We start from the raw sequence: 20,949 nt of genomic DNA on the forward strand, positions 1-20,949 counted from the left end.
GCCTTTAATTTAGCAACACATTGTGAAAAAAACTTGCTCAGCAAGTTGGAGCTACCTTTAATGTGAAAGACGGTTTGCTTTTCAATTAAAAGAGTGTGTCGTGCAGTGCTGTGCAGAGCAGTGCTGTAGCCTCAAGTATTCATCAGGTGTAGTAATGCAATCAATAAAGCAGTATCTCATTCAAATTATCAACTGAAACGTTTAAAATTAAAACGCTTGGACCTTTCCGAAAAATAATGTTTCATTGATGTTTCGTGGACCCCCTGGACACGGCCTATGGACCCCTGGGGGTTTTGCAGATCCAAGTGTGAGAGTCACTGATTCAGACAGCTGCCGCTAACACTCACCTTAACACTAATCTCACCATTTTGTCCTCCCAATCCCATATACAGACCATACCAATAAAGCCTAGCCATCATGTGTGACGACGATGAGACCACCGCCCTGGTGTGCGACAACGGCTCTGGCTTGGTCAAGGCTGGCTTTGCCGGCGATGACGCTCCCCGCGCTGTCTTCCCTTCCATCGTTGGAAGGCCCCGCCATCAGGTACAGCATACATACACACACATATCGTCTTCCCATTTAGGCCTAAGAATTATTTAATGTTTTAACTATTGAGAAATAGCAGATATGCATGGCACATATTCATCTGCAAAAACTATTCAAATTTAACCTTAACATTAGGTTAAATGTAAAAATAGGGGGTGGCAATTGCTATCCCCTGATGACCCCAGATGATGCCCCTGAGCCCCGCTTAGCAGACTAGGAGCATCTTCCTTCTTCCACTTCCAAAATGGTCTTCTAAGCTCTGCATTCTCTCTCTCTCCATTTCTCCAGGGTGTGATGGTGGGTATGGGTCAGAAGGACAGCTACGTAGGTGATGAGGCTCAGAGCAAGAGGGGCATCCTGACCCTGAAGTACCCCATCGAGCACGGCATCATCACCAACTGGGACGACATGGAGAAGGTGTGCAAAGGGCAGCACTTACTGTACCCATTGATGGCATTCTTTGGCAGCTCGACATGAGCTGTCTGGCGGCAGCCCCCTGTGATGGTAACCATGGGGAGCCGCGAGGCAGCTCATTAGCACAGTGGTTCTCAAACTTGGTGTCTGGACCCCAAGTGGGGTCCCCAAATTATTTTGTGGGGTCCCCAGATGATTAGCTTAATGTCATTTATTTTACGCACTCAACGGTAAACAAACCAACACACAGTATAAGTGTATACATGCAGGGTATCTGCACATTTACATAAAGTGACAATTTAATGACTTTCAAGACCGTTTTAATACCAAACTGTCAAATATTAAGTAAGCAAGAGGCGAACATTGTGAAAATATCCGATCTACATGCTCACAACGCCTCGCACATGTAGATCTGCTATTTTCACAATATTTATCTGTGGAACCGAGTCACGTTAAATGTAATGCCTATAATTCCAAGTGCTTGTCAGGTTGGGGGTTCCCAGTTCAAATATGTTTATTTTGGGGGTCATGGCCTAAAAAGGTCTGAGAACCCCTGCATTAGCAGATCAAATGGTTTAGTTTCGGTAGCCTGCCTGTCATTTATTCACTGAAGGGAATGTTCAATGTTGTTGTGTGTGTCCTCTATTTATGTCAGATCTGGCACCACACCTTCTACAATGAGCTGCGTGTGGCTCCTGAGGAGCACCCCACCCTCCTCACTGAGGCCCCCCTGAACCCCAAAGCCAACAGAGAGAAGATGACCCAGGTAGGCAACCACCTCGTCCTCCTCACAAACCCTCTTTTTCCTTAGCATTGTCCTCAACGTAAGAAATTCTTAGTCGACTAGCTAATAGTTAAAGTAATTTGTTAACCAGTCGTTTCGTCTAATCAACAAATCTGTAAAACCGTGTTATTCAGAGCACTGTTTTCAGGTTGGTTGAGAAGTTCACATTCTGATGTTGATTTCCCAAACTATTGGTCCACTAGACAAGTTGAATTAAAGTTTAGCTTAGTTTAGTCTTAGAAGAGATGAGCTCATCATTATACAAGAAATATTCAGCATGGGGGAAAAAATAAACAAGAGGGGTGCAGCCTTACTCATCTCCCCCAAAATGTCACGTTTAACTTGTTCTTTGTGTTGAGGTTGGCCTGTGAGTGTGAGGCTATAGTTTGGTACATGCATGCTTCCACTGATTTTCCTTGCTCTATGTTGCAGATCATGTTTGAAACCTTCAACGTCCCTGCCATGTACGTGGCCATCCAGGCTGTGCTGTCCCTGTACGCCTCTGGTCGTACCACAGGTCAGTACTCGCCAGTGATTTTGACAGCAAATTTTGATGTAGTTTTTGATGTCTTTTCAACACATTTTCATTTACATGTAGTTACTCGGACATTTTTCATCTGAAAGGTTTTAGTTTTCGTCTGTTTCAAGCTGAAAATAGCCGATCTGTAAGCTCTCAAGCTGTCGCAGCGCGATGAGTTGTGAATTTGTAGATCTGCTATTTTCAGAGCGCAACACCCAGCAAACATAAAATGACTTGTCTTTTAGTTCTACTGGTTCTCTTCTCCGGTAGTCCCTCCCTATCATTTTAGTCTATAGTTTTTATTTGTTGACGAAATTGTCAATATATTAAGTCTTAGTTTTAGTCATCATAGCTTAGTTTTTATTGAGTTTTTATTGAGTTGCTGTCAGTGAAAAAAGGTAGTACGAACATTTTTCATAATATCGTAGTTTTAGTCGCCGAAATTAACACTGGTATACTCACAGCAACTCTCTGCGGCCCACTTCAGCTATGCCATATGTACGGTACACAGTTTTAAGAGTGTATGCTGGCGGGTAGATCCAGTCTCCTGAAATAGTAGATCTCTGATACTTATTTATAACCTGTGTAATGCCAGGGCAAGTGTCGAACACACACACTGATCCAGATAAATCACTGTCTCATTGTCGAGAGGGATGGCGTTAATTCCTCCCTGGCAGGGTCACAAGGAGAATATCTGTCAGATGTCATCAGCATTGCACAGTTTATGATGTGACAAATGACTTAAAGATAGCAGCCAATTGTCCCTGACATGCATGTAATACTGAATAACCCCTGGGGCTTATTTGCATGCTTTCAGGTATCGTGCTGGACTCCGGTGATGGTGTGACCCACAATGTCCCCATCTATGAGGGCTATGCTCTGCCCCACGCCATCATGCGTCTGGATCTGGCCGGTCGTGACCTGACTGACTACCTGATGAAGATCCTGACGGAACGTGGCTACTCCTTCGTCACGACCGGTATGCTCAAGACAGCTTTGCCTTATATGTAGTGAACATATCGTCGTTGTCGGGCAGAAACCTTGTATCTCCAAGTTTCAAATGTGTATGTTTTTTCATAAAGTAAAGCCCTGCTTCATCATACAAGACTGTCGAACAGGACTAATGTAAACAACAGATCTACAAGCACACAACGCCTCGCAGGCTCGCACTGCGAGGCGTTGTGTGCTTGTAGATCGCTGTTTTCACTAGTTTAAATTGTTTTTAAAACCATAGATACAAAACAAACGGATTTGGAGATACAAGGTTTCCACCTGACAACGACGACATATTTCCTTTGAATGTACAGTATACTCCCATCATAAGACACAAGTATAAAACAGGCTTAACTTGGCCTACGGTTGTCGACATTCTCTTTCTCACTATGGGAACTTTCACCCCTTAGCCGAGCGTGAGATCGTGCGTGACATCAAGGAGAAGCTGTGCTACGTGGCTCTGGACTTTGAGAACGAGATGGCCACCGCCGCCTCCTCCTCCTCCCTGGAGAAGAGCTACGAGCTGCCCGACGGTCAGGTCATCACCATCGGTAATGAGCGCTTCCGTTGCCCAGAGACCCTCTTCCAGCCTTCCTTCATTGGTGAGTTGTGTTTATGTTACATTTAGCCTGGCCTGCATTATATGTTTATTGTATCTATGTGCGATTGTGCGTGCCGTGTACCATGATATGTACATCGCACTCATGTTTACTTCTTTCTCTCATCATTTGGGCCTTTTCCCTGCCAGGTATGGAATCTGCTGGTATCCATGAAACCGCCTACAACAGCATCATGAAGTGTGACATCGACATCCGTAAGGACCTCTATGCGAACAACGTGCTGTCCGGTGGTACCACCATGTACCCTGGTATTGCTGACCGTATGCAGAAGGAGATCACTGCCCTGGCCCCCAGCACCATGAAGATTAAGGTGAGACCATTAAAACATAACCATTAAGTACATTTACTCAAGTACTGGACAATTTTGACTTTTTGAGGCACAGTACTTGTACATTTTCTGCTAGTTTATACTTCTACTCCACTACATTTTGAACGCAACTGTTGTACTTTTCCTACCTTTCCACTACATGTATTTCATATAGTACCTTTAGTTATGATTGACTATAGAATATAATCAATACATAAATTAGGATGTATTATATTGATCCATTTTGCCCTGCAGTATACAGTATTAACTATTTATGTAAGCTCCTCAATTACCAGATGAAAAATTAAATCAATAGTTACAATACAATAAAGTCATATTTATTCTATATACTTGACTGGAGACCCCAGGATTCTATAGCTCCTACTTCTTCACTCTGTATACCAAATCTATTCACCTAAAATAGTGTTGTGATCAGCTATTTTCATAGAAAAGATAAGCTAGAATAGGGAAGCTAGGGTTTGTGGTTAATGTCTGAGTACTTCTTCCACCAATTCTAAATCTGCTACAGTTTTGAAACATCTTAGTAGTAGTTTTGAAAATCTTTGAATATTTTAACAAGGCACAAAATAGATTCAGATGGGTTTCTGCAGCCAATAACACATTTGGGGCTCACGAGAAAGACCCCCAAATTTGAGAACCACTTAATGTACAGAGCAGTTTTGTCAAATTTGGTGAGATAAATTATCAACCAGTTCTATGAAAACAAGCTATTTTCAAAAGAAAAGAAAAAAGTGAAAATCACAAATCTGGTTTGGGCGTCCCTTGGCGCAAAATGTTTTCAGATGTGGGTACGCAGACAATAACATATTAATTTGGGGGGGGGGGGGGGGGGGGGGGGGGGGTCTGTGGCAAAGACTTTTTGCACACCATTATAATGTTCTTGTTTTGATCATAATAAAGTCTATACTGTATATGACACAATTTACCACAACACTATGGCAAATTAGGAGTCCACTATTATTTTATTTGCAATGACCCCCGCAACTCTGAGAGTATACAAATGGGCCCATTTGGTTCCATTTGTGTACTCTCAGAGTTACAGACCTGTTATGGTCATTCTGGTATAATATTATTGTCCACTTATTTTATATGTCTGTGGGGAAAATTTGATTTTTGACAAAGATGTCCACCACAAGCCAGCAATGGCGATGGACCCTGATACGCAGAGGTGGCGACACTAGTCTGGTACCGAGTTCTGACGGCCGTGTGTGTGTTCTCTTGCCTTCTTTAGATCATCGCTCCTCCTGAGAGGAAGTACTCTGTGTGGATCGGTGGCTCCATCCTGGCGTCTCTGTCCACCTTCCAGCAGATGTGGATCAGCAAGCAGGAGTACGATGAGGCCGGCCCTTCCATTGTCCACAGGAAATGCTTCTAAAAACAAAACAAAAACAAAACAACCTCCCTTCACCTTCACCCATATCTTTGTATGTCATTGTCTCTACTGTATATACATATTCTATTGTTATAATAAATACGAGTCCTTGTAACAGTACCCATTGATGGTGTTTGTTTAATTCTAATAAGACTGCTGATTCTTAAGATATTGTTGTTGTTTTTTAGACAGTTTCTTTAACTGTCAATTGAATGATTTGGTATCGGGTCAGAGTATCATTATCCAACCGAGTACGAGTACATGAGTAGGGTATCGGTATCGGAGCAACCCTAGTTTTATTTGACCTCTCCACGGACAGAACAATGGACGCATTTCAATCTAACGCAGCCTGGCTTCAAACGCTGAGGAAGATCCGTTAAGTTGAAAGGTTTTCCTCTGTGCTTTTTCTATAGTACACACAAACACCCGAATATCAAAATGGTCTCTTATTTACTTCAGTTTAAGGCAAACATGGGCAATATACGGCCAGACCTGGACCCATCTCTATCTCAATCCCACCCGCTGTTTCCTCAAAGGAAAACAATGCACAGATTCTGAGTTAAATTAATTTAACTAGATTCCAAACATTGAAGATATTTACAGGTTGATAACATACCTGCGTTCCACTGATTCCAGGTAATTGTGGGGACTCAAATGGTAGCTACATGTTTATAGGCCTAATTGTGAAACAGTGTGCTTTGAGTCATTGATGGTGTCTCACAAGTAGTGAATATAAGACAACAGGCAAGTAAATAAAATTAGTATACGTGTATGCCTCAGAATACACCAGAGTGACACAAATGGTTGTAAAAATCAAGTACATCGTAATCCTATCATCCCTATTGCAATATCTGAACCAGAGTATACAGCTCCAAAAATAAATTAAGACACTATAAAGCAATTTTTTTTCTTCTTAAATCAGTATCTCTATTTGTATGGCAGCCATTCCATTTCAGTGACAGTTGAATTCCCAGTCACCTGTACCAAAATGTATTTACCCACTTGACCCTAGTAGCCTTACTAGCCTATAGATTCTGGGGGGAATTTGCAAACATAACCCACTGACTGTGTTGTGAGTTGTAGATCATCTATTTTTGGAAGTTTAGAATAGTTAGAAGTTTGCATAGGAAAAGGTACAGTTTCATGACGGTACAGTACACTGGTACAAGGTCTACTAAAAGGAGATCCATGAAAAGACTAAGCTTATTTCCACTGGAAACCATTGAAGTATCTCATATAACATTGAATGACAGACAAATAGAACACAGTACTATGCAGTAGATATGTAAAGAAAAACAAAAGAGTTAAATAGCCTATTCTGATAGTATAATTCTCTACATTCATATAGTGTTTATTTGGTACCAGGGTCTTCAGCTCCTTATTAAACTGAACATGCTTTTTCAGGTCGGTGACTATAGATTTAGGTCTAGGCCTACACAGTGAAATTGCAGACCAAATTGGATCTGGAACACTATATAAAAATTAATCTCCGAGATTCTGTCTAAGATGTTTTTTTAAATGTATAAAATCATTTTAAAAATAAATAGGCCTAAATATAGGAACAGAAAATTACTCGAGTCGTGACTAGAGTCTAGTCACGTCGGTGACCCATAAAAGTTGGTCAGTGTGGCCCTCAAATGGATCGCGACCCACTGTATGGGAACCACTGGATGCTATTCGAACTCGTTCTAGCCAATCACAGCTCAGGACGTAGGGAGCGCTACCGTTTGAAAACATCCACGGAAACAACACTAGGCTGGAGGGCTAGGCTAGGCTAACACTAAACAAACCCACTGCGAACACTACATAACACGCAGTTAAGCTCAGCAGGATAGCTTAGAACTAGTTTATGACCGTTATTATGACAGAATAAACGGCCAGGAATCCAACAGTATACGTTTACGAGACCGTTTCCGAACAGGTATGTGGTAATTCTGGTCTGCGTTATGGTTTTAGTTTCTTATTTTTCAGCCTTTCTTTATAGGTTTTACTAGCTGAGCGGCTAACGTTAGGCTAGCGAGCCACACTGCAAGCAGCAAGCAATGTTATGCAACAATGTGGACGAGATGTTGTTGTAAACCAACCGTCGTGTATCATTCAGTGTTGATTTAATTCGTAGCGGCTGTTTTAATTTTTTTTAGTGGTATAATTGAGTGAATCGACGACTGTAATGTTGTCTTCTAGACATGACAGGATATTTAAAGGTAGAGCAGTGGTTCTCAAAGTGGATTCCAGCCTTTTCCAGGGACTCTGTGGGTTCCTTTATGGGGGTCTAAATTGAACCATGCAAGTCTGTAACTCTGACAGTGTACAAATGGACCCTAACGGGTCCTTTTGGTTCCATGTGTATACTGTCAGAGTTAAGGGGAGACCTTGAAATGTAAACTTGCAACTTGCAAGGTATTCCCTTATAACGGGTCCATTTGGTTCCATTTAGAACCCAGAGAGTCCCTGCTAGAATCCACTGAGATGTTACTACTTCTAACTTCTTGTTTTGGTGCAGACAATCAGTCAGTCAGACAGACAGACAGACAGACAGACAGACAGACAGACAGACAGACAGTCGAGACAGAAGGGAGTGTCAGTGTGTGTTGTCGGCATTCGGGAATGGTTGAACCGTAGAACTTTTTTTTAAATCTAAAAGTAACTTTGTCAACGGAAGAAAACAATCCGTGGCCAAAATGAATGTTGTTCCCCCTTTTCAATAGCCCTGACACATGACGGTCGTTAGATAGGCTACGTGTTTCAGAGCTGCCTACTTTTTCAACTGATTTTCATTATATTTTGACACTTGCTTTGGCAATGTAAACGCGTGTTTTCTCGTGCCAATAAAGCTCCTTTTTGAAGTGAACTTGGTCTTCTCATTCAGATAAAAGAAGAGAGATGAAGGTGGTGGAGAGGAACGTGATGAGGCTGGTGGCCGTGCAGCAGCTCCGCGCCGCCTATGGAATTAAAGTCAAGAACTGGAACCACAAAAGCAAACAAGCTGCAAACATCTGCAAGAACACGTCTACCCGCACGGTGAGTGTGGATGGATGAATTCAAACCGGTCTGGTGCTCTCTGTCATTTGCTTGAAATGATGTGTTTGTGTTACTTTCTCACTTTTTTGTCGTGTTGAAACTCTGAAGTCTGACTCGAATCAACAAAACAACGGATCGGTTCTATTGTTATGGGCATTGGATAACATTTGCATATTGTGCGTTTACCCGCCAGCTTATTTGTTTAGCATGTCAGTCAATGTCGGTTACTGTGAGTTGTTGGCAAAATGATGATCAGAGCGTACTGTATGTACTAATACTTTTTTAGAACAGTGGTTGTCAAACATTTCCATGTCAAGGACCCCCAAATTGATATATATTTAGCCTCAGACCTACACACAAGACATCTCCAAAATCGTCCCATTTTGTTCAAGTTATTTTTAAAGTATCAGATCCTCAAGCACAGCACATCTTGTTCAACTAGTCAATGTTTATAGGGTTGAAGTAGATACACTGATTTTGATACTATATTCATTTAGTAGAACCCCACTTTGAGACCTACTGTTTTTAAGAAATCTGCAGAACTGGACCAGTGTCTATTTAGAAAAGCAGATGGACTTTTCCACTGGATATGCCGCTGCAGCAATAATTATGGGTTTGATGTTTTTGAGTTCCTCTAAACACAGGGAACAGACTCCAGTAGTATATGAGGCCACAGTTAACTCACAAGTAGTTGGATGTCATGTATCAGCTAACGTCTTGACAGGATATTGTTTCTGTCGGGTGGAAACCTCATAGGTCCAAAACGGTTTACTTTTACTTTTCAGAATTCAAATTCAAAAGTAGCAGATCTACAAGCTTGAGTGCGCCACATTTCAAGCTTATGGATCTAATACTTTTGACCCTTTATTTTGTGTGACACTGTAGTATGATCAAGTAGGATTTTCATTTATTTAAAAGACAAAATGTTAAATAATAGAGATAGGAAGTTTCTGCCAGACCACAACGCCATACTAGTAATAAAGCCTAATTCAATATACTGGAATACAGGCACAGTTTGAAAATGAACAATTGAGGTCCTATGTTTACTCGGTTTGTTACTGGTAAACAAATAAAAAGAGTCACAAGCTGTGTGATGCAAGTTATTTTTCAAATTTTAACTTCCACATTTCAGCACTTGTTTTGTAAAATCACACCAACTGACATCCAGGGGAGGGATTAGCCCAACTGTCTATCTAAGATCCATTTGATGTAAAAAAAAAAAAAAACACCTGTGACCTGACTGACTGGCAGCCTCTGGCTAAGGAACTCTTAACCTTCACAGAGAGAACGTTTCACTGCACATACTTGTATGAGCATGTGACGAATAAACCACTTGAATCTTGGGAACTCCAAGAAGCACGCTCATTCATCTGAGATTAAAGATCACATGTTTGGGCTTGAGAGACTTGAGAGGCACATTCAATCAATTTAACTTATGATTGATTATAATTAGTCAGTCAGGGGATATTAATAAAACCTGTGAATAAATTCCTTACCAAACGATTTCTTCACCAATATGTTCGTAAAGGTGTCAAGTAACGTATCTAACAAAGTTTGAAATTCAAATGCCTAGGAGATTTTTTTTACAGCTAGGGTAAGTTTGGGTCTCATTCACTTACTAGTTACTATACACTACTATAAAGGAAAAAAAGACACCCAAAAAATCAATGCAAACAACACATCAATGCAAACAAACATTTGTTTTGCACGAAAAAACATTCCTTGGGCTAAAAATTGCCCCCACAAAACTGTGAAAAGTGATAACTCATCACTAAACCATTGTTTTGGGGGGCCGTAAGTGAATGGGACCCAAACTTATCCTAGCTGTCAAAGATTATCCTAGGGATTTTGAATTTCAAACTTTGTTAGATATGTTATTAGACACCTTTTACGAACACTTTGTTGAAGAAATCGTTTGGTAAGGAATTTATTCCCAGCTTTGACAGGTATTCTGATAATATTCCTTGACTCTAATTTGACTATTTGATTTAGGAATGCTGAAATTCTGAGTAATATATTTTTCCTCCCTCAGGTGAAGGTTTTTGGAGTGCAGCTGGAGAACCTACCACAGTATAACATTGAACATGGGGGCGTACCAAGGCAAGTGGAGAAAGCTTGTCTAATAAGCCAGCAAATGATGTCTGTTAGTGTTCCTGTTCAAATTAAAACTTTTTTTTGCTCATTCCAATTCATGTGTCTGCTTTCTCAGGTTTCTGGTTGATGCCTGTATGATGCTGCTAGCGCATGTAGACACAGAGGGTCTGTTCAGAAAGTCTGGTTCTGTTGTTCGTCTGAAGGCACTCAGGGTGAGTGATGGCTTTTACGTTGACCGTGCCCGGGAGAGGTCAAAAGACGAACATTTTGTTTTGTGAAGTATAAATGAACCGTAACACAATGGGGGGCATTGTTTCGCTCAGGCCAAGCTGGATGCGGGCGAGGAGTGTCTGTCGACTGCAATTCCATGTGACGTGGCCGGCCTGGTCAAGCAGTTTTTCAGGGAGCTACCGGAACCCGTCCTGCCCACGGAGCTGCATGAGGCCTTTCTCAAGGCCCAGCAGCTGACCACGGAGGCCGACCGCACCACCGCCACATTGCTGCTGTCCTGCGTACTGCCTGACCGAAACCTCGGCGTACTGCGCTACTTTTTTGACTTCCTCCACAATGTGTCCAAGAGGTAATATTAGGCTGATGAAAAGTGTGTTTGCCGGGTTTTTTAAATTCACGAATGATTTTATTTCATGCCTAATAATCTTACATTAAAATAAATTGGTAAATAACCGGAATATTAAACGCATGTCCGAAACATGTCCACAAATTCCAGCTCCATATGCATTTTAATCTTAAAGAACAGACTTTTTTTCTGAACTTGAAGTATGATGGCAGACAAGCCAATACCTGTTCAAATAAAGAAGAATGTGCTACTGTACAGAACTCATTCTTACCAGACGTGTGTGCGCATGCATACTGTACATACACCCGTCCCTACATTTTTACTTTGCCCATATACTGCTCACGCCTAATCTGATCCAGTTTTTCTGTTTGCTGCTGCCTTTGATTCAAGTTATTTTTATGTTTTCCATTTCTTTTCTCTTCTGCAGTGTAACTGTATCTATACATGTTTTACTTTTGTTTCATTCATCCTAATGTAATTTTAATGATTTTATATTTGTTTTTCCTTTGATTGAGGTTCTGTGTAAAGCACATTGAATTGCCTCGTTAAAATGATTTGATTTGCCTCTTTACAAATAAAACTGCCTTGCCTTGTGCCTACTGCCCACCCTAGGAGTGCGGAGAATAAGATGGACAGCAGCAACCTGTCTCTGATCCTGGCTCCTAACCTCCTCCACTCTGGAGAGGGCACTGAGAAGATGAACTCCAGCACAGAGAAACGCCTCAAGCTGCAGGCAGCCGTCATCCACTGCTTCATTGAAAACGCCCAGGACTTCGGTACGACTCTAGGCGTCACAGTCCATTTCTAAACAATGGCATTAACACATTTAAGACCTGAGACGATTCCGACAATGCTTCCTAAATCAGCAATTGGCGAAATGTCAAGATTTTGTTAGCTTGTATATTTGCTATTTTTAAATGGCCAACTAAAACCAACAAACGGATGCTTTCCCGTTAATTTAATTTGGACAACAAAATGGTTAACCATTTTTAGACCCTATACATCAAATAGCGTCATAATATGCTATTACGCTTATTGGCCATGGTTGTAATTTAACCGATTCAGACCTTTTGTAACCTATTTGTCGTTATACGGTTCAATCCAGGGGCCACATCTGTGTCTCATTAGTTGTTGCTATACATATAGCAACATAATTTATTTAAATATATGACAATCAACTGTCATTTGTTTACAAGTTAACAACTGTAGTCTCCACCAAGCTGTCTGCTGTGGAATAATGTTTACCCATAAAACAATTTGATGTACAATAAAGATAATGTTTCATAAAGTTGGAGCACATATGAGAAATGTTTACATTATACATTGATAACTTTGTGTGCTAGGTGTGTTACCACAGTTCCTCATGGAGAAAGTTCCAGCCATGTTGGGCAGTGAGGCCAGCGTCCTGTCTCCTCCTCAAGACGGACCTGAAGAACTGGACACAAACTCTGGGATGAAGAGGAGACGTAGGCGCAGCTTGGGAGGTATGACCGAGTAGGGCCTCTGGCAATTGACTGAAAACATTTAGAACCTGATATTTAGAACCAATAACCAACTTTCCTTTTACATTTCTTACGTGTATCAATGAATAGATCTACAGATCATAGTGTCAGTGTTTTATAATTGTTCATTAATTGCAATCGAGGAAAAAACTTTGAAATAATTGTGATATTGTTTTTAAGTCATATCACCCAACCATATGAGAGAGAACGTAATTCATCACATTAAATGCAGATGTAGGCTTCAGTCAAGAGATGCTGTATGTTGTTTGGTTTGTTTCACATTTCAGATGTGGTCAATGGTGCTCTGAATAAGTTAAAAACGAACAGAACACCGTCAGATAGTCCCCAGTCAGACCGATTTGGTAGGTATGGAGGTCTGGACGTCTGGTAGTGTTTTCCGCCTGTTCAACCGTAGCATAGACCTACTCCTAGTCTCCTACTAGCATGATGACAAAGATCCACCGTCTCCTCTAGCTCGCATCCACCACGTTTTCACTTCACCTGTTAATCTTTTTTGAGCTTGACTGTATTGCAATTGATTCACAACTGCCTTGATAACAAATGATACGTTTTTGATTTGAATAATCAAATATTGCCTGTTGGATTTGGGCTGCCTTACTCTTTGCCTGTCAACATCTGCTTATAGTCTACTCTAACTTATCTTAGTGCAGAATGAATTTGTGGATGTGATCAAATCATGTGATCTAAAATCATGTGTGATTTAATGTGATCGTTTACCTCTTATTGGTTGGTGCATTGATTCTTTTATGATTTTTGCCAGTCTTTTCCTCTGCCACTCCTGTGATCGCAACGCCAAACTCCAAGCGAAAACATCCCTTGGAAACGGGCCAAAGCTTTGGGTTCTCAAACAAGAAACGTAGATCCATTAAAAAGAACCTTGGTATAGACCTACTTCCCAACGCTCTGTTCAGTGGAACCTCCACTCCCAGATCAGGTATGGATGTTTGGTCAAATAGGCTGTTTTTCCTGTTTCCTCTAAAGTCTACACCAGTAAATACACATAAGAATTGGTGAAACATTGGCCAAATTGTTAAATTATATAAGAAAGAGGCAAAACAAAGTGAAAATAGCCAATCTACTAGCTCAGTGTTTCTCAATCTTTTTTGGCTTGAGTACCCCCTTTTGCAGATTTTTGAATCCAAGTACCCCCTTTACGCGACAACACATTTTCCCAACTGCAATTAAACCCATAACTAGCGGTATATGATAACCCCCCTTTTCAAGAATATAACATCACAACAAATTAAAAAAGCGAGTGAGAGTTTCAACATTGTGGCCATAACATTTCAGTCCAGTTTTCATGTCAATAACTTACATTCAAACACATACCAGTTGCCTGGTACCATGGAATTTGGGTTGGCAACTATCAGGCTCACAACAAGTTTCTGATTCAATTGTAGTTAATTATTTAACTATGAATAATAGTATCATGATTTATACTTCTATTTTTCTTTTGGGGGGGCATTATCTTGAGTACCCCCTCCAGTACCTCTGCGTACCCCTAGGGGTACACGTACCCCCATTTGAGAAACACTGTACTAGCTCATAACGCATCACTCACATAGTGAGGCGTGAGATTGTAGATCGGCTATTTTCACAATATTTATTCCCCCAGTCCCCAGTTCAAATATGGTTATTTTGGGGGGTCCCCAGTTCAAATGTGATTATTCAAATATTATTTTGGGGCGTAGTAGCCTGAAAAGGTTGAGAACCACTGCACTACACATCTGACAGTATTTGAATATCGTTGCCTTCTCTCTTTGATAACTACAGCGTGTGGCAGCTCTGAGGTCTTGGACTCCTCCCCTAGCGCCATGTCTTCAGCAGGGAAGTCCAGCAGACCGTCTGCAAGGAGAAAGAGCAGGCGACTGAGCAACAGGCATGCAGTCAACAGGTATTTATATTCATAGTAATAATATTATAAATCAGTGGCCAAATCAGGCCAAGGACCCCTTGGTTGAGAGAGAGAAGAAGCAGGGACCCCCACTATAGAATGTGTTGCATATTGAACTTTAGATCGCTTCATAGATTTGTTGACAGCTCTGTATCTATCAGACATTTAACCTCTTGAACGGTCAAATACTTTAAACATCTTCGCCGAAGAAAGCCGATCTACAAGTTCACAACATGTCGCAGTTCAATTTTCAGCCAATGTTCCCCCCCAGAATAGGGATGCTAGAGTTCAAGTGATTAATGTAAAAGAAAAGATTTGGCGGCCCCCCTGTAGTAACTCTTGAGTACCTCCCAGGGGTCCCAGACCCCCTGTCGAAGACCCCTATTGTAAAGGTTTTCCTGATCCTGACTATCTATGATTGGGAAAGTCTAGTCGTCATCATACATGTCCCTGACTGTATTTTTTTTTTTATAAATGAGAGAACTGTAGTGTTCATTACATTAATCTGCTTAATCTTTCAGAGTGGAGTCTGGAAAAGCTGGTTGCTTTTCTCCCAAAGTCAACAAGAAAGAAGCCCCTCGCAAGTCTCTACGTTCACGTTTTAGTCTCGGGAAAAGCAGCAAAGAAGCTGTAAGTGTGGTTGCTTGAAAAACATTCACATTCCAGAGAAACAAATTATAAATTGCTCCAGATCGATGCTGTTTCTTTAATAGCATTAATCAAAAATGAATCCCATATCTATGCATGTTTGGTGCAATTTGTAGGGTACAGTGTTGCACTGTAGCACTTTTGTTTTAATTAATTTGCATTTGCTTGGTTTTTATTTGTGGGTCTTGTAGTTATTTTAAATAATGAGTATGACCTTTAGGTTTTTGGAAAATATTTACTTTTATGATTGTAAAAGAATGTCACTTGTTTAACGAGCCATGACACTAATTTTGTAGGATGTGCAATGTTTTAACATTCAAACTGAAATAATGTAATATATTACAGGAGATGGACTTAAAATGAGCTTGCCTTGGTTATGGGTACTCCCTTGCATGAGCTGTTAGGGGTTTATTTTTGGCTTTTTTTTTATCCTTTTTATTTAGAAAGGAAAGCGTAAAGAGACAGAAAATATAGGGCAGAGAGAGGAGAGACTAGGCCGGATTTAGACTGCAGTCAAATCCAGCCCAAATCTGATTTCGTTGTCAAATCCGATCTTTTGGCCCGAGTTTTCACACAGCATTTGCAAGTGACACAGATCTGATCTGTGCATTCAGACAGCGTCAGTCCAAAGTTGCCCTGCGGCGACATGTGACGTAGGCGCCATGACGTTACGTCACTACGTCGACGCTAGTTGAGGAAATACATAATAGAGTCAAATAGACCATAGTAAACTCAGTTACAAATATTGTTTTTCTCTCTTCTTTTCGTTACTCTTGTGTTTCGCTCTTCTCTCTGATTTTAACTGTTTAGCTCACTTGTTTTGTCTCTTCTCTTTTGTTTTTCTCATGTGCACAGTGTGCTGTAATCAAATAGTAAATACTCGCGCTCTGTAATGATGTAATTTACAGCCGCACTCAGGTCGCGCAGCAAGTGACGCTTGGCCAGTTTGATGTGACTTGCATGTGACTTGCATATAACTCTATGGGGTGGATGTGGTTGCTGCTTTCAGACTGAGTCAGATGTCCTCAGATCCTATATGGATCGTATTTGAAACCACCTCTGGATGTGGTTTTTCAAAATCGGATTTCATGTGACATGCATGTGACCTGTCTGGATTTAGACTATTTAAAAAAAAATCGGATTCCACTTTTGATGTGACTCAGATCTTATTCAGGCTAGATTTCAGTGGCAGTGTAAAGCCGGCCTTAGGACAGGGAGAGGAGAGGCTGGTAGAGCAGAGAGAAAGAAAAGATTTGCACGTTGGATTGAAACTCGGATCCTTGTGAATTGGGCGTGCACTAGCTGTCTTATTGTATGGTATTGTATATAATGTGATTTTAATAAAATAATTCATGAGCAACAAACCCAATAATCTCGTTTCTTCTGAGTGAACTGGATCACCCTCTGAAGAACTAACTGAAAACTTAACATGATCTATTGCACGTGTTTAACATCTGCAGGGCTCTTTTTAACACCACCACTAACAAAAGTGTAATCTTTCGTTCTTCATCTTTCATCCTTCCATTTCTCATTTCCATGCTGCTGACAAAGGGAGCCGAGTCCATTGGCTGGCGACTTGCCACTCAGGAGAGCACCACCAGTTTCCGCGCCGCCAAAGACAAAGACTTCAGCCCGGCTTTCCTGCATAAGGGAAGCGAGTCCAAGAGTGAGTTTGCACAAGCCATCAAGAACTCAATTGGTTTTGATAGAATTAGACGTTCATATCAACATATGCTGCAAATGTTAGACCAGGGGTCTTCAATGTTTTCAGGCCAAGGACCCCTTTGTTGAGAGAGAGATGAAGCAGGGACCCCCCACAACTTTTTCATAGATTCAATATAGTTTTCTTTTGTTTGACAGCACATCATCAGTGCATTTTGTATTCATGTTGATGATTTGTGTTTTCAGGTATTTAACCACTTTAACCGTCCGATACTTTAACGGTCAATACTTAAAAAAACTTGACCTTTCACTCTGTACTTAGTCTGCTCTTTTCCCCCTCTACACCAAAGCTCTTTGCCGAAAAGTGAGCTTTTCTGCTATTCTTGGCTAAAGTTCTCAGAATATTGACACTAGGGTTCAAGTGGTTTATAACAAAAAAAGTAGAAAAAAAAACTTTCTATCACTCAAAGATTTGGAGGAGCCCCCTGTAGTAAGTAGACTGTTAGATCTTGGACTGATGCTGCTGTCCTTCTCATCTCTGTAGGTTCAAAGTACTTCAGTAAGTCTGAAGATAACCTGCTGACGCCCCAGTGTGACATAAGCGCCCTCCGGACCTCATGGAGCGAGACACCCGACAGCGTCCAGGTCTTCTGCGGGGGATCCTTCACAGACACCCCCATGACCAGGGGCCTCAAGAGCAACTACTACTCCTCAGAGCCTGCCATCATGGTATCCAAGCCTCCATCGGGGGTCAGCCTTCCCAAAAAGCTGTGCTGTGCCTCCAGTGCAGAGAGCCTGGAGAGCGAGGCCTCCATCACCGAAGTGCCTACCTGGAACGGTCCGACTCTGCTCAAGATCAAGACTGGCTTGGCAGAACCCACCGGTGACCTGCCAGCTGTCGCACAGGACCTCGGCGGCCGCGGTGGCTCGGAGAACCTTGCCGAACCCTCTGAGAGCGTCTTAATGCCACCACCAAAGACTCCTGTACGGCAACTTCAGTCAATAGACACAGAGACATCCGCTGTCCCTACACAGCAGAGGCAGCTAGCCTATGACCAAAACATCACGTTTGGTCAAATTGAAATTGCCCAGTTGTCTCCTTTGCATATAGACAGTGCACTATTCGACATGGCCGCATTTTGCACTCCGTTTAAGAATGACGATGAATCCTCCATTCGCGCTGTTGTTGTCAGCAGCCATAATGATAACTCAGTAGCCAGACAGACGAGGGACGAGCTTGAGAATGTGAACGGCAGCAGACTGATCGATGCTTTGGACATCCAGAGTCCCGCTCACTTCAACCTGGCCATCTTGGCGGGGGCGCAGTCCACTCCATGTAGGCCATGCCCGGAACTTGTTGATGACCTTGCCACGCCTCCTGAGCGCGGCGCGCTACGCACCGACGTCAACTTGTCCACGGAGGTCTCTACCAAAGCACAAGAACAGCAGCCGCCTGAATCGCAGGCTAGCCTGGAGACCCAGAGGCTCAGAGTGATCGATCACGTCCAGCGCTTCAACCAGCTCACCATTTACTCTCCCAAAGATCCCAAGGGTAAAAACATCAGGTCACCCATGAAGTTCCAGCGCACCCCCGTGCGCCAGTCTGTCCGCCGGATCAACTCTCTCCTGGGGGACAGCAGAAGGCCCTCCGGCCTTAGAAGCCCCGTAACGAAGGCAGTGAGCATGGAGAACGGTCTCTCCTCTGGCGCTCGGCTACAGCTGGTCCACGGCAAAGAGCCACCAGCACCGGGACCGTCCCACGCTGGCGCTGGTCGCGTCATTAAGAAGCCGCCTCCGGTCCCGCCCAAAAAGCCCAGCACCTTGGCCCGTAAACCCAAGGCTTGTGCTCTGGGTGACATGACCAATAAGGTCCAGCAGCAGTCCTCTGTCCTGGCCGGTAAGACTGTTTCAGCGGAGACTCGGCTGCGGCAGGTTACAGAGAAAGACGTGTGTCATTACAGAGGTTCTCCTCGGAACCCTCTCAACCAAACGAGGCTGCTGTCTGCCACCAAACCCATCGATCTGTAGTAGTTTGACTACATTTTGAACCTTAAGTCGTGTCCCTATACAGTCAAATCCTGTTCACCACTTAAGCCCTATTTTCTTTTCATTTTCATTAAACCGTTGATCTATGCCATACATTGTGAGCTTGTAGTTCTGTAATGAGAAGGGAAAAAAGAAGAGAAAAATGAAAGAAAATGCTTGCATATACAGTAACATGCCCAAAAACAGTATTAAAGTGTGGTACATTTTTACACTCATGATTCAAATTAAGACCAGATTTGTACTTGTGTGTGTACTATGCAGAACTCCTTGGCTTGTGAAACTATTAGTCTTCAACACATTCCTCCTTTGATTAACCAGGATATACATTTAATTTATTTTCCATTTTCTTTGCTTTGTATGTAGGGTCTATTGGGAAAGTGTTATGCTGTTGCCTTAAACATGTTTTACTTTAGTTTGGGTCTAGAAGGAGATTAGCAATATTGAAACATATCAGCCTAAAAAAAATGTTTTGGGGTTTCTACTTGGTATTGGATTGTAGAAAAGATGATGTACGATTGATGATGGTATGACTGGACGTTTTTAGATATTTTTTTTTTTTTTTTTGCTTGCCTTTTATTTATACATTTTATGATACTTGTACAATTGCTAAAAGAACTGTTTGAAGAGAAGGTTAAAAAAATAAACTGTTTAAACAATTTCTCAACATTTTTTTAAGCACCTTTATTGGACTTTCTGATCTAAATTTTATCGAGCAGTATTCTGAACTTTTGATTCGATTCAAACATGCGAGTAAACTGAAACAGTTAAAAACAATAAAATTGCTAAATGGAAGGGAGAAAAGTAATTCGACAATTGTTCAAGGAGTGGATGAAGTAAACATATTTACTCCTACCCCTTCTGGAATACCAATATCAAGAATTATATATGTACAACTTATGGAATAATTGTATACCTCTATTATTCTGTTATGCATACTCAATATATTTCTCTGGTTAAGTTGCATTGAAGTCACCCTGATTGCAGTGCAGCCCACAGTTGCCCAGAGTCGCAAAACCAATACATTCAAGTGTATCCCTCCCAACCCTTTCTCCTCTATATCAGGGGTTTTCAAAGTGGGTGACGGGGCACCCTGGGGTGCTGCGACGGCAGTCCATGGGTGCCGCGAGATAATTTGATAATATTTGGAATTTATTTGGACACTTGAAAAAATATTTCGTATAATTTTAAACTTGAAGTACAGTTATTTTCAGTCAGTTCTAACCAAAATGGCTGTTATATCAACATTTTCCTCGCAACATAATCACTAAAATATCACTACTGTCAGGCTAAAACCTCTGTCACACAAAACTAGTGAAAACAGCCGATCTACAAGCACACAACGCATCGCGAGGCGTTGTGTGCTTGTAGATCTGCTGTTTTCACTAGTTTAGTACATTTTATAGATGATAAATACAAATGAACGGTTTTGGACATACTAGGTTTCCACCCTACAACGATGATATGCTTTAAATATAAGGTGCTGTGAGTGAAAATTATAATGTAGGGGTGCCTCGGATTAAAAAAATATTTATGGGTTGCCCTGAGACAAAAAAGTTTGGGAACCCCTGCTCTATATGAATAAGGATACATTCTTTTATACAACTTGGTGTTCCCATGATGAATAAACCCTGACAAAGGAATTAAACCATAGAGCTATGGGAGTGCAGTTAGGATTTGGGGTATGGTCAAAACCATGCGCCGATCTACAAGCTCACAACGTGTTGCGCTGCAATGCATTGTGAGCTTGTAGATCGTCTATTGTTGACAAAGATACTTGGTGTCAAGGGAAACGAACAGTAGCCTAAAGATGTATTAAAGCAATTCTAAAAGTAGCACTACACCCCTGTCTGAAACTTAAGAATGTAATATATGAGAGACTATTACATAACATCTCTGTTTGCCTT

The 20,949-nt window shown here is 41.6% G+C and overlaps 2 protein-coding genes across 2 annotated transcripts; both read left to right on the forward strand.

Annotated features, from left to right (window-relative positions):
- Window positions 1–417: 417 nt before the first annotated feature.
- Window positions 418–5,583, forward strand: actc1b (actin alpha cardiac muscle 1b; the record flags this gene model as incomplete). Its single annotated transcript, XM_080751328.1, has 8 exons — window positions 418–546; window positions 838–966; window positions 1,619–1,729; window positions 2,180–2,264; window positions 3,085–3,246; window positions 3,671–3,862; window positions 4,009–4,190; window positions 5,440–5,583. 8 exons carry the CDS (start codon window positions 418–420, stop codon window positions 5,581–5,583), a joined length of 1,134 nt encoding a protein of 377 aa, XP_080607454.1.
- Window positions 5,584–7,375: 1,792 nt separating this feature from the next.
- Window positions 7,376–19,027, forward strand: arhgap11a (Rho GTPase activating protein 11A; the record flags this gene model as incomplete). The annotated part of the gene is made up of 13 exons (XM_080750871.1): window positions 7,376–7,501; window positions 8,450–8,601; window positions 10,634–10,701; window positions 10,811–10,907; window positions 11,019–11,275; window positions 11,885–12,048; window positions 12,616–12,756; window positions 13,062–13,136; window positions 13,556–13,729; window positions 14,569–14,689; window positions 15,211–15,319; window positions 16,889–17,003; window positions 17,544–19,027. Exons 2-13 carry the CDS (start codon window positions 8,464–8,466, stop codon window positions 19,025–19,027), a joined length of 2,943 nt encoding a protein of 980 aa, XP_080606997.1. The 5' UTR covers window positions 7,376–7,501; window positions 8,450–8,463.
- Between the last annotated feature and the right edge of the window lie 1,922 nt (window positions 19,028–20,949).

The sequence above is a fragment of the Nannobrachium achirus genome (assembly GCF_963921795.1).
Source record: "Nannobrachium achirus genome assembly, chromosome: 20".
Taxonomy (NCBI): Eukaryota; Metazoa; Chordata; class Actinopteri; order Myctophiformes; family Myctophidae; genus Nannobrachium; species Nannobrachium achirus.